Here is a 13,683-nt window from a genome sequence, read left to right as displayed (position 1 = left end):
CTTTTCAGTTAAGCTTATGGTACATGAGCCACATTAAATTATATTATCTACAGTTGCCATATACATACTCTAAAGAATAACAGGGACAGAAGCTGTTTGTTTCAATTTGAATTAATAGATCATTTACATTACTTTTTACAAATGCATCAACAGTGTAGAAAGTTGTATCTTGCAGCCAGGTTTATATTGCCATTCTGAAATTAATAATTTTCATCCACCTCATCCCACTTGGTAATTTCTTAATAAATTTTTTTTTCCTAACTGCAGAAAGTTATACACGCTGCATTATAAAAAAATTAAAGCACTCAGAAGATGTGGTCAGGCATCAATTTTACATTGTACACATGCACACCATTACTGGGTATGTAAATGTTCAGAACTGAAATTCACTGTAAAAGATAGAATGGTCACCGGAATATATTTGTGTTGTTCATGTTTAGTGTCAGATGTTCAGTAATCAGTGGAAATACATAGAGATGCCACATATTCATGTGTGACAGTGTTATCAGCACTTTGTGCTGTTTTAAAGGGATCTTATGGAGGATTTTCATTTGGCCAGGTTGTCAAATCATGCAATATCCAAATTTGTGGGGCATTCAGATGTAACTGTTGTCTAACATTGGACAGCATGGGAACTTGAGGGCAGACATATTCATTGTCAAGTTTCCATTTGACAGCATCTGACCACCACAAGGGAGGATTGCCATAGTGTTCCTTCAAACCTGTGCCTGCTATTCAAGAACATGTAACCTTCTCCCAAACCATGCATTGCCTCCACCTGATCTTCATCATATGCCACACCTCACCTGCTCCAGAGCCTGTGTGTCAAATACCTAGCCTATGCATCTGCCACCCTTCCCTCCCACATTCCTAACCTGTGTACCTACATCTCCCTCCAAACTGTGAGGTAAATGACCAAAGGAGATTTATTCTGAAAGCCAGCAAGGTTTTCATTTTTTTGTGTGTGTATGTATGCCGACAACTCAGTAGTTCCACTGTTCAGTGAGAATATCCTTTACTCGTATATTTCTTACATTTTGCCACATCTTTTGAAAGCTAAACATGTGTCATATTTCAAGGAGGAACTTTGGATGTTAGATTTGGGAAAGAACATGTTGAGGAACTGTGGCTCAAGTTTAGAAGAACAATTGACCAAGCACCAACTAGATGTGTACCCAGTAGCAAAGTTCATTATGGGAGGGGCTCCCCATGATATACACTTCTGGAAATGGCAAAAAGAACACATTGACACTGGTGTGTCAGACCCACCATACTTGCTCCGGACACTGCGAGAGGGCTGTACAAGCAATGATCACACGCACGGCACAGCGGACACACCAGGAACCGCGGTGTTGGCCGTTGAATGGCGCTAGCTAGGCAGCATTTGTGCACCGCCGCCGTCAGTGTCAGCCAGTTTGCCGTGGCATACGGAGCTCCATCGCAGTCTTTAACACTGGTAGCATGCCGCGACAGCGTGGACGTGAACCGGATGTGCAGTTGACGGACTTTGAGCGAGGGCGTATAGTGGGCATGCGGGAGGCCGGGTGGACGTACCGCCGAATTGCTCAACACGTGGGGCGTGAGGTCTCCACAGTACATCGATGTTGTCGCCAGTGGTCGGCGGAAGGTGCACGTGCCCGTCGACCTGGGACCGGACCGCAGCGACGCACGGATGCACGCCAAGACCGTAGGATCCTACGCAGTGCCGTAGGGGACCGCACCGCCACTTCCCAGCAAATTAGGAACATTGTTGCTTCTGGGGTATCGGCGAGGACCATTCACAACCGTCTCCATGAAGCTGGGCTACGGTCCCGCACACCGTTAGGCCGTCTTCCGCTCACGCCCCAACATCGTGCAGCCCGCCTCCAGTGGTGTCCCGACAGGCGTGAATGGAGGGACGAATGGAGACGTGTCGTCTTCAGCCATGAGAGTCGCTTCTGCCTTGGTGCCAATGATGGTCGTATGCGTGTTTGGCGCCGTGCAGGTGAGCGCCACAATCAGGACTGCATACGACCGAGGCACACAGGGCCAACACCCGGCATCATGGTGTGGGGAGCGATCTCCTACACTGGCCGTACACCTCTGTTGATCGTCGAGGGGACACTGAATAGTGCACCGTACATCCAAACCGTCATCGAACCCATCGTTCTACCATTCCTAGACCGGCAAGGGAACTTGCTGTTCCAACAGGACAATGCACGTCCGCATGTATCCCGTGCCACCCAACGTGCTCTAGAAGGTGTAAGTCAACTACCCTGGCCAGCAAGATCTCCGGATCTGTCCCCCATTGAGCATGTTTGGGACTGGATGAAGCGTCGTCTCATGCAGTCTGCACGTCCAGCACGAACGCTGCTCCAGCTGAGGCGCCAGGTGGAAATGGAATGGCAAGCCGTTCCACAGGACTACATCCAGCATCTCTACGATCGTCTCCATGGGAGAATAGCAGCCTGCATTGGTGCGAAAGGTGGATATACACTGTACTAGTGCCGATATTGTGCATGCTCTGTTGCCTGTGTCTATGTGCCTGTGGTTCTGTCAGTGTGATCATGTGATGTATCTGACCCCAGGAATGTGTCAATAAAGTTTCCCCTTTCCTGGGACAATGAATTCACGGTGTTCTTATTTCAATTTCCAGGAGTGTATATATGGATAGAGAGATGCTAAATACTATTGTGGTGCAAAAAACACCATACTTTAATTAAAAAACTTGGGATAATGTCTGTATCTTAATGATTAATGAAGTTGTTAAAATGTGGTGATCTTTGTTGTTTGAGTCCGCGGCCACTCTCTGTCTTGGTGGAAAGAGATTACAAATATCTTTATTGAGTCAAAAGTTATTTCATTTGAAAATGTTAAGTGTATCACCCTGCACATAAATATTCCACTTTTACTATAACGTATCAGTCTTCCTCAGTGTTGCAACTGCCTGATGATGTCTCATTTGTGCTCTGACACTGTAGCAACATGTCATACATTACCACATTCTGCCTACCGTAATGACACAATGAATGAGTTACTCATAAGATTATATCACTCACAAGTGTGAATTATGATTCATCTATCATCCCTTCAATGCTTCCATTATTTGGAAACTTTATTAAAATTTACACTGAAGTGAATTACTATAAATCCTTAGCTTCTGTGAAACTAAATCTTTCTTAGAACTGGCCACAAAGGATATTCAGCTATCAGTCAGTAAGACATATATTCAATTTAATAGTTTTTTAGAATACTGCTAACTTTTGTGATGGACAAGGACAACCTTTTATCTCTCCTGTTCTCCTTCAGTATTAATGTTTGTGGTCAGAGGACTTTGTCAGTCTGGGCAGTGTAGTTTTTATACAGATGCTGTAATTCATATTCCAGCCTACCTTTGCATAACAGAAACATGTCTTTTTATTTATTTATTTATTTACATGTGAAGTTCCACAGGACAAAATTGAAGAGGAAATCTCCAAGGTCATGGAATGTGTCAGTACATGAAATTACAACATAAAAGTAAAAAATACCCAGACTCATGAACTGGGTTCAACAAGAGATTCATAAACTTACACCACTTACTGCTTGAACCACCCATTTCTGAGCCAAAAATATCCTTTTAGAATGGGAAGAGTTACCTCAAAATATAATATCATATGACATTAGCGAATGAAAAACACAAAATAGACTAAATTTCATGTCGAAAGATCTTTCAGTTCAGATACCGTTCGAATAGTAAAAATGGCAGCATGAAGTCTTTGAACAAGATCCTGAACGTGAGCTTTCCATGACAGTTTACTATATATCTGAACACCTAGAAATTTGAACTGCTCAGTTTCACCAATCATATGCCCATTCTGTGAAATTAAAATGCCAGGTTTTGTTGAATTGTGTGTTAGAAACTGTAAAAACTAAGCCTTACTGTGATTTAGCATTAGTTTATTTTCTACAAGCCATGAACTTAGGTCATGAAATTGAGCCAATGTTGCACACAATATCCTTTGCTACCATGCTAGTGTCACCAGCAAACAGAAATATTTGAGAGTCACCAGTAATACTTGAAGGCATACCATTTATTTAAATAACGAACAGGAATGGCTGCAACACTGATGCTTAGGGCACCCTGCCCCCCCCCCCTACTTGACTGTACCCCACTGACACTCCACACCACAACCATTGTCAACATTGTGAATAATGACCTTTTGCTGTCTGTTGGTAAAGTGAGAGGTGAACCAATTGTGAGCTACTCACCATATTCCATAATAGTCCAACTTTTGGAGCAATATTTTGTGATCAACACAATCAAATGCCTTAGTTAAATCAAAAAAATATGCCTAGCATTTGAAACGTTTTGTTCAACCCATCCAGTACCTCACAGAGAAAAGAGAACATAGCATTTTCAGTTGCTAAATGACTTCTAAAGCGAGACTGTACATTTGATAGCAAATCCTGTGATGTAAAATGATCAATTATCCTTTCATACACAGCCTTTTCATTAACTTTAGCAAACACTGTTGGCATAGAAATAGGTCTAAAATTATCTACATTATCCCTTTCTCTCTTTTTATAAAGCGGCTGTACTACTGGGTACTTTACTCGTTCAGGAAACTGATCATTTCTAAAGGAAAAATTATAAATATGGCTAAGTACAGGGCTAACATGCACAGCACAGTACTTCAATATTCTGCTAGGCACTCCATCATCTCCATGAGAGTCCTTAGTCTTCACTGATTTAATTATTGACTCAATCTCCCCCTTGTCTGTATCACAGAGAAGTATTTCAGACATAAATCTCAGAAAGGCATTTGCCAAAAAAGTTATATGATTTCCTGTAGAAACTAAGTCTTTATTTAATTTGCCAGCAATACTCAGAAAATGATTGTTAATTACTGTACATATATCTGATTTATCAGTAACATAAATATTTTTACTATGAACTGACTTTATATCATCAATCTTCTGCTGCTGACCAGACACTCCTTCACAACAGACCATATGGTTTTAATTTTATCCTGTGAATTAGCTATCCTATTTGCATGCCACATACTCTTTGTCTTCCTAATAACTTTTGAGGACATTACAGTACTGTTTGTAATGGGCTACTGTAGCTTGATTGTGACTACTTCTAATATTTTGATATAATTCTCGCTTTGTTCTGCATCATATCCTTATCCCACTAGTCAGCCACCCAGGCTGCCTATTACTGCTAGTACCCCGTTTAGAATGTTCTAGAGGAAAGCAACTCTCAAAGAGTATGAGAAATGTGTTAGGAAAGCACTATATTTATCATCTACGTTATCGGCACTATAAACATCCTGCCACTCTTGTTCCTTGACAAGGTTTAAAAAACACTCTATCAGTGTTGGATTAACTTTCCTACATAGTTTGTAATTATATGTGACATTTGTTTGAGTACAAAAGCCTTTTAGTGTTAAAATTTGTGCATCCTGGTCTGAAAGGCCATTCAGCCCTTCACTAACAGAGTGCCATCTTGTAATGAAATGAATAAAGGTTTTGTCATGGTTGTGCTACTGTTCCCCTGCACCCTACTTGGAAAAAACACAATCTGCATCAGATCATATGAATTTAGGAAATCTACCAACATCCTTTTTCTTGCACCATCATATACAAAACTTATACTGAAGTCACCACTTATAACCAATTTCTAGCACTTCCAACAAGTGAATCAGAACCCTCTCTAGCTTGAGCAGAAATGCTTTGAAGGCAGCGTTGGTGGACCTATAAACAACAACAATTAGAGGCTAAGTTTCACTAAGTTCAACGGCCCCTGCACAACATTAAAATATCTGTTCAGTACAGTGCCGTGATATGTCTGTGGACTCAAATGGAATACTGTTTTTTATGTACATAGTCACTCCCCCACCCTGCAAGGAAATCCTTGAAAAGCAGCCTACTAATCTGTACTCTGGTAAAGGATGTCATCTTTAATACTTAATTTATGTATATTGGGTGAATACAACAGTTAATATGATAGTATTGAAACTTACTATGGCCTATTTCATACATACATATTCCAAACAAAGCAACCAACAGCAAAAAAACAGAAGCAATTAACCAATAACAATCTACCACTGCAGCGACAGTATACATGACAATAGTTCGTAGAAACTCTAACTGAAGCACATTTTGGTGTGAAAAATAGGACAATGCATGGAAGAAGAGGAATAAACTGATTAAAAAACAGGATTACAGTCATTAAATGTAACTTTTATGCATATGACCACAATTGCGTGATATTACCTCACAGCAACAGCTGATGATGTGTACAATATGCAAAATCTGAACAACTGGAGTGTATGTGGGAGAAACTGAAGACAGAATGATAGTTTTGACACCAGGCACTAGCCACAGAGGTCAGTCTGATAATGATAAACATTATTATCTGAGGCCTTGAACGAGAACACACTGCACACACAAAATCTGTAACTTGTTGCCAGTAAGAAGAAATGGTCTAAAGATGGGATTTTAACATAAGCATTGAACCAATAATTTTGAAGGAGTATGAGGTAGGAAGTTAAATACTTGGCACTTCTATATATTATATTATATATTAGATAACACCTGATGATAGTAACAACACACCTAGAGGAAATATTGTACCAGGAAGACATTACTGCTTAGATCCAAAATCTCATAATCGGAATATTATTTACATGTGCTGTAGTACAAAGAATTTTGCTCTCTCTTTATTCTATGTGCTTCTTATCAATTTAGTTTTGTAATCTGGATTTATTATAGTGATGAAAAATTTCTCCTCAGGAAGGCATGTTCTGATGCAGTTTGGTCATGTGAACACTTTGTAAGAACTGAAGTGAGCATCAAGTCTAAACACTTAGGAATTTTGACAGATGCCATAATTCTGTTGCAGAGTCCACATGTTGCCAAGGTTGTTTCGACTACACTGCAGAAGTTTTGCTGGAAATCCTTTACACATCCTCCAAACAGTGCCAATCTACACCCATATGATTTATGTGTTTTTGGAGCCCTGAAGGAAACATTAACGGCTGTTGATCTGCTTTGGGCTAAGAGGTGCACATCTTAGTGCAATCATGGTCCTGGAGGCAACTGCAAACATTTTTCCATGGAGGCAATGACCATATTGTCTCACAATGAGATAAATGTATTAACAGTTATGTTGATTACATATGAAATAATAAAATGTTTACTTACTTTTTTTCCATATTTCTCATTTTCATTTGACTGCCCTTTATATACATTTCCATCCTTGTTTACATGCCTATCTGCCACTCAATGCTTCTACTACATGATGATTAGTTATCTTGACTCATCTCACTGTACGTATTCCACCCAGAATTTTCAAGTAGCATGTTAAATTTTCATATTTTATTATGATACATGTTATTGAAATATGTAGCTTTAAGATATAAATGGATTACTAGCAATTCTCATGATAACAGGGTCTTTTAAAATGGGTATTTCAATCTGCAGCAGAGTGTGCTCTATTCTGAATCTTACTGACAGATTAAAAATGTTGTATAAAACGTTGTCAGACTTCTTGTCATGACAGTTCAGGGTAAAACCATGAGCTTTCAATTATTTCCACCATTGATGCTGTCAGGAACAACTGACTGTCAAAATTCTTGCTGTGGTGGCCTTGTATAGCCCAAAGATGGAATCTGATTGGACTGGGACACGGTTTTAATCTGCCAGGAATTTTCAAAATGGTATATGCTACATAATGAAATATTCATTCTTGTAACAATCCCCTGCATGATGACTAAGCCATTTCACCACAATATCCTTCCTTCCAACAGTGCTGGTCCCACAAGTTATGCTGTAAAATGTCAGTGAGTTTGATAAATAGGTGAGAGATACTGACAGAAGTGAAGTTGTGGGGGCACACTGTGAGCTATGACTGGCTAACTTAGTCAGTAAGAACATTGTCCATAAAAGGTGAGGTTCCGGGCTTGAGTCCTAATCCAGCACAGAGCTTTAATCTGCCAGAAAGTGTGAAGGGGATCTTTTGCTTAATGTGTTTGCATGTAGGAACTGTTGTAGTATTTCATTATGAACACAAATAATAATGAAGTGGGTAACACATTTTTCGAAGCAGAATTGTCTAAAATACTACTAATGAGCCTAGCACTTTGGAGCTTTAATTCAAGTGGTTTATGCTATTTTTGGTTTAAGAGAAGATATAAAATGTTGGTAAATTAATAACTCTTAGGATCTGAAGCTATTAATGGAATTGAAGGTAAAGTAGTTTTCAATGTATGGATAATACACTCATGTTCAGAAAAAAAAAACAGAACACCTTGAACAACTAGAGATAGGACATTCCATTCACAGGACATGTACATCAGTATGTTCTGCAGAAATGATTAGCACTTGAACCAGGTCACCTGTGGATTGAATTCCAACATTGATATCGTGGCGCAATGCCACCTACCAGTGAAATGTACTAGCAGCTCTCATTGTCACTATAAACTGAAAGTAATGGATCAGTGTGACTTAAGCAGATGCGCATGATGCCTTGTAGATGTATGCGTGAACCATACCATCAATCAGTAAGTGTGAAAGAGGGCACATTATTGGCATGAGAAAATGTGATGCATCCATCCAGGAAACTGCTGCTCATGTGGGATGAATTGTTTTGGCAGTGCAACCATGTGTTCACAATGGTTCATGGAACGCTGCAGAACAGGATGAGATGGGTCAGGTCACACTACCCAGACCCCCCCCCCCCCCCCCCCCCCCGCCCTCCCCTCTTCTGAGAAGACAGACCTCATCCAAGTGGAATTGCAGGACAAATCTGTCTCCTCTTCAGCTCTGGTACAACTGTGGAAGAGTGTAACAAATCATTTGCTATCAGGAGTGGCAATCCATCACTGTTTATTATGGCATGGGTTACATGCACATTGTCTACCTCTCCACTTACCTTTGATGAATGTGCAGAAACATGTATGGAACAAGATCACTGGGGCCAGAAATGGCATCAGATACTGTTATCAGGTGAATCCAGGTTCTGTTTGTTTGAGAATGATGGCCGAATTTTGGTTCACCACAGACAGGGGGAATGGCATCACAGTGACTGCATTCGCAAAATACATACAGCACTAACTCAAGGCCTTATGGTGTGGGGTGCTACTGGGTACAGCCACAAATCACAGTTGGTACATGTCCAGGGCGCTGTGACCAGTGTGATGTGTAGCCATATCCTCTCTGCACAACACCCCAGATGCCATTTTTCACCAAGACAATGCACTACCACATGTTGCTGCATGAACACACACCTTCTTGGTGTCACAGGATGTCAGTCTTTTGCCCTGGCCTGCCAGATCACAGACTTGTTGCCAGTCACAAATGTGTGGAACATGGTGAAATGATGGGTGCAGCCCTGTGACACGGTGCCAACCACCACAGTGGAACTTTGGAAGCAGCTGAATTCAGCCTAGTGGGCTATACCACAGGATGCTATTAGCACCTTATATGCATCAATTTCATCATGCATGGGACAAGTTATCAGGACCCATGGTGGACCCTGTACCTACTAAGCAGCAGGACACATGCTGAACCAAGCTGACTGAAATGCTTATCATTTCTGCAGAACATACTATTGTACATGTCCTGTGAATATCAGTGTCACACCTCTAGTTGTGCAATGTGTTTTGTTTTTTTCTGAACATGGGAGTATTATTAATATATTTTTAATGAATTATGTTAACATTAACAATGATGGTGCAGATGAAATTACATTAAGGAAATAATTTAGCAGTATCTATACATCCAGAATATTTTGACCAATAACTATGTTTTTATGTGTTTGAGAGATTTGCTTTGTGTTACCCACATTGCTCCCAAACGTCTGTGTCCTCCTATCTTTTTAGATGCATGCCATGAAATTGGAACTTCAACAAAACTGAAAGGTGGTACTCTAACCAGAGTCATGCACTGTGCCATTTAATGAATAAACAATTTTACATAATTTTTTCTGAAGAATTTTAGATATTATTTATATGCTTCTTAGAATATTCTGCATGTTTCTTCTTCTAGAAAGAGCAGCACCAGAGATCAGCAAACATAATAGGAGTGAAACCAAAACATGTGTGTTCACAACTTACCAGCACAGATGCCCTGGTTCATTTTCTCCCATAACCTGATCTAACAGACGCTTATAATGAGGAGAACAGTGTCCTTCTCTCGTGATTGTTGACTGAATGCATGCTGCTTGTTGAAGGTACTCTGAAATTGTGAAAAGAATCCAGGTTTAGACTTAATTCTATACATTCTGGAAGTTTTTGAAAATTGAATAATGCTACTGTTAATACAATTTTTTCATGAAATCATAAAATACTTTGGACAGCATATCAGTGTATATAGAATGTCCAGATATTTGTTCAAAGCTCTTCACCATGTGATGCAATATTGAAGTTTAAAACAAAAATGGTTGTAATACATTCTGCACCATTTCTGAGGAAACCCCTGACAAAATGCATGTTGAGAGATTACTACTCAAAGTTACTACTCTAAAATAGTGTCAATAACTTTTATGTTATAAGTGAAAGGAGGACTTATTGTTTCAAATAGGCTAGGCAAATGTTTTGGATCTGAAATGTGTCATTTTTGATAGGTACATTTTTTAGATGTTTGCCTCATCTAAGCTCAAAAAATGTGCTCTTTCACTCATGAGAACCTGGTGGGAAAGCAGTTCTCAACTCAAAGATTTGTTTTAATATTGCACCTGTCAAAAGCATGAATAACCAGATTTTGTGCCACAGACTGCTGAAAGACATGCTGGTACCAACAGGGATGTGGAGCCATGCCAACTCCAGTGCCTCAGCCAGCTGTGCTAGCTTTTGACAATCCATGCTGTGAACAGCTGATCAAGGTGGTTCCATAGATGCTTGGCTGGGTTTAAATTTGGGGAGTCTAGTGGCCAGGGGAGTATCATAAACTCATCCTGGTGCTCTTTGAACCATACTCTCACACTGCAAGCTGTGTGACATGTTTCATTTTCCTACTGATAGATTCCATCATGCTAAAGAAAACAAACTGCTTGTAGGGGTGGACATGGCCCCAAGGATAGTTGCAACTTGTGTTGATCCATTGTACCTTCAAGAATGACAAGATCACCCAGGGAATGCCACAAAAACATTCCCCACATCATAATGCTCCCTCCTCCAGCCTGGATCCTTTTGACGATTGTTGCAAGATGTTTTCTTTCAGACATTTCGCGCCATACATGGCTTGGCCATCAGTCCAATGGAGCATATAATATGATTCATTTGAAAAGGCTACCCATTGCCACTCAGTGGACATCCTCTTGTGGTATTAGTGTGCCAATTACAGTCATTGACTCCAATGAACAGCAGTTAGCAAGGGTGTCTTTAAACAGCTGCCTGCTGTGGAGACCCATTGAGGAGACGCTGTTGGTAGCCGCTTGGTTCATCTAGGTAGTCAGTTGCTCAATAGTTGCACATCTATTCTCCTGTACACATCTCCACAGCTGTTGCTCACCCTGTCATCTAAGGTCCGTGGTGCACCACCAGTTGCCTCAGTGCTGGTTTTGTATAGTGCCATTTTGCAATGTACAGTATAACTTAACAACAGCAGTACATGAACAGTTTAGAAACTTAGCTGTTTTGTAAATACTTCCATCCTTTGCCTGAAAGCCAATGATCATGCCTTTTGGGCGTCAGATAAATAACTCCGTTTCCATGTTACAGCAGTGGCTGCACAGTTTTCCACATCCCCTGACACATTTCATGTACTCTCCACTGCTAGTGCTGCCACCTGCCGAGTGTAAATGTGTAAATGGTTACTGCACACTGACATCTAAGACAGGCAGTGGTCACATTAGGTGACTGGATCAAGTGTTGTAGGACACAATATGATCAGCAACTGGAGAAGCAAAACTTTGTAGCTGGTGGTCACTGTTGGTAGTGGCAAAAATGCAAAAGCCGCTGTTCAGTGCAGAAGGGCTACAGTTGAACCCTGACTGACATTAGTGATATTTAAACTGGTGTAGTGTTTCAGAAAGTGAATGAAAAATCAAGATGACGTGAAAGTCATTGTAAGCCAAAATCTATAATTCCAAGTCCATGAATATAAACAGGGAAGAGCACTGAGTCATTATGCATTTAGTAGGATACTATGTTACTGGAAGTCTCATTCAGTACTTTGCAGTGAATGTAGGTGAGCGTTTGTCATGTTGATAGATTCGTCTGTCATTGCTTGGTAGAAATGAGGGTTGAACCATGGACTTCTGATTTGTAATCTGACATTTACCTACTTACCTACTGAACCACATTTAAGGACTGACATTCTTATCAACCAGATCACTGCAGCAAAGATTTGGACTATACTAGGAACTTCAAGCAGAGTAGCACAACTGGTGTGATATGAGATCCAAATGGCACATTTGTTTACTCTTATCTCTAGTTACTCAGACAAAGAGACAGAACACTTATACAAGGATATAAAGAACCTGCATGATAAAAGAACTGACTGCCACTTCAGGTTTATAAATGGAGATCTAAATGCCAGAGTGGACCTTAACCTGAAGAAGTTAATGTGTACACTGTGAACTCTTTCATTAAGAAACACCATACTAAAAAGTAGCTCTAACTATGAAACAGACCATAAGCTCACTGACTATCAAAAATATGTTTCCATTTTAAATGACTTTAACACTAGAAATGACCATGGGTTGTGTGTGTACTAGATAGGCAAAAAATGATCAAGGAGAGGAAAATAATTTTGAATATTTATTATCTGAGTAAGAAAAGTTAGTAGCCTCACAAAATAGTTCAAGAAAGATTGTCAGACAAGTCATGTGGTGCAACTGAACATGCTGATGTGAGCTATGATGAAAATAGCTGCAACAAAGGAAAACACTAAGCTTAGTGGAAAGTTAAGCAATGAGACAAAAGGTATGCTATTAAGGAAAAATAAAGCAAAAATTCAAATCAGTAAGAGTGAAATAGAGTTGTGCCACACTGTTAGAAAGAAAAATAAAGGTGACATAATGAAGAAATACATCAGCACATGTGCAACTTCTACCACAATTTATCCAAAATATTGGAGGAGACAGAGCAGCTACCATAAACAGTAGGTAACCATGAAAGCAGCAGTACTTCCAGTAAAAGTACAAAAAAATGCCACTGAACTGCTGAAGAAAGGTAAATCAGATGGGTATTGTAATAAAACAGGGTCTGACAGAGTTTTCTCAGCTAATGAAATATGTGATAACACCTAAATTATAGCCAGATTTGGCCTTGTTTCTTTTATTTATTACTGTGAATGTTAACAAATGTTTCTAATTCTTGAGCATAAATTTTACAATAAATATATTTTTTGTTTATCCATTGATATATTCACTTTATGCAGAGATGCCTTTTGAAGATTAATTTTACAAAATTCATCAGCATATCCTGTTCAAACAAAACTAAATTACCTGCTAATAATTTTAACAGATTATTTAAACTGCAGATAAAATTTATGTCACCATTTATAATTGCATATTTATTCGGCCAATACGTAATTGATGTTGTAACATATGGGTAACAAAAAGGTTCCAGTTCTGATATTGCAAATGTTTTAATCTTCCTTACCAGCTGTTATCACTAAAAATCTTCACATAAATACATGTGCCACTAACTAACTAAACTAACTGTTCTCAAGAAACGTTCACTAAACTAAATTTGATGAATAATCTAAAAA

General features: G+C 39.6%; 1 protein-coding gene across 2 annotated transcripts in view; it reads right to left on the bottom strand.

The window, feature by feature from the left end:
- The window catches only part of LOC126299018 (uncharacterized), a 632,090-nt gene that overhangs the window by 99,074 nt on the left and 519,333 nt on the right, over positions 1-13,683 (bottom strand). For both annotated transcript variants that reach the window (XM_049990655.1, XM_049990654.1), the window contains exon 5: positions 10,083-10,203. In XM_049990655.1, coding sequence (XP_049846612.1) covers positions 10,083-10,203 — 121 coding nt within the window. The remainder of the gene's footprint in view (positions 1-10,082; positions 10,204-13,683) is intronic.

The sequence above is a fragment of the Schistocerca gregaria genome, chromosome X (assembly GCF_023897955.1).
Source record: "Schistocerca gregaria isolate iqSchGreg1 chromosome X, iqSchGreg1.2, whole genome shotgun sequence".
Taxonomy (NCBI): domain Eukaryota; kingdom Metazoa; phylum Arthropoda; class Insecta; order Orthoptera; family Acrididae; genus Schistocerca; species Schistocerca gregaria.
The sequence above is the reverse complement of the archived record's forward strand: the minus strand, read 5'-3'. Positions and strand labels throughout refer to the sequence as shown.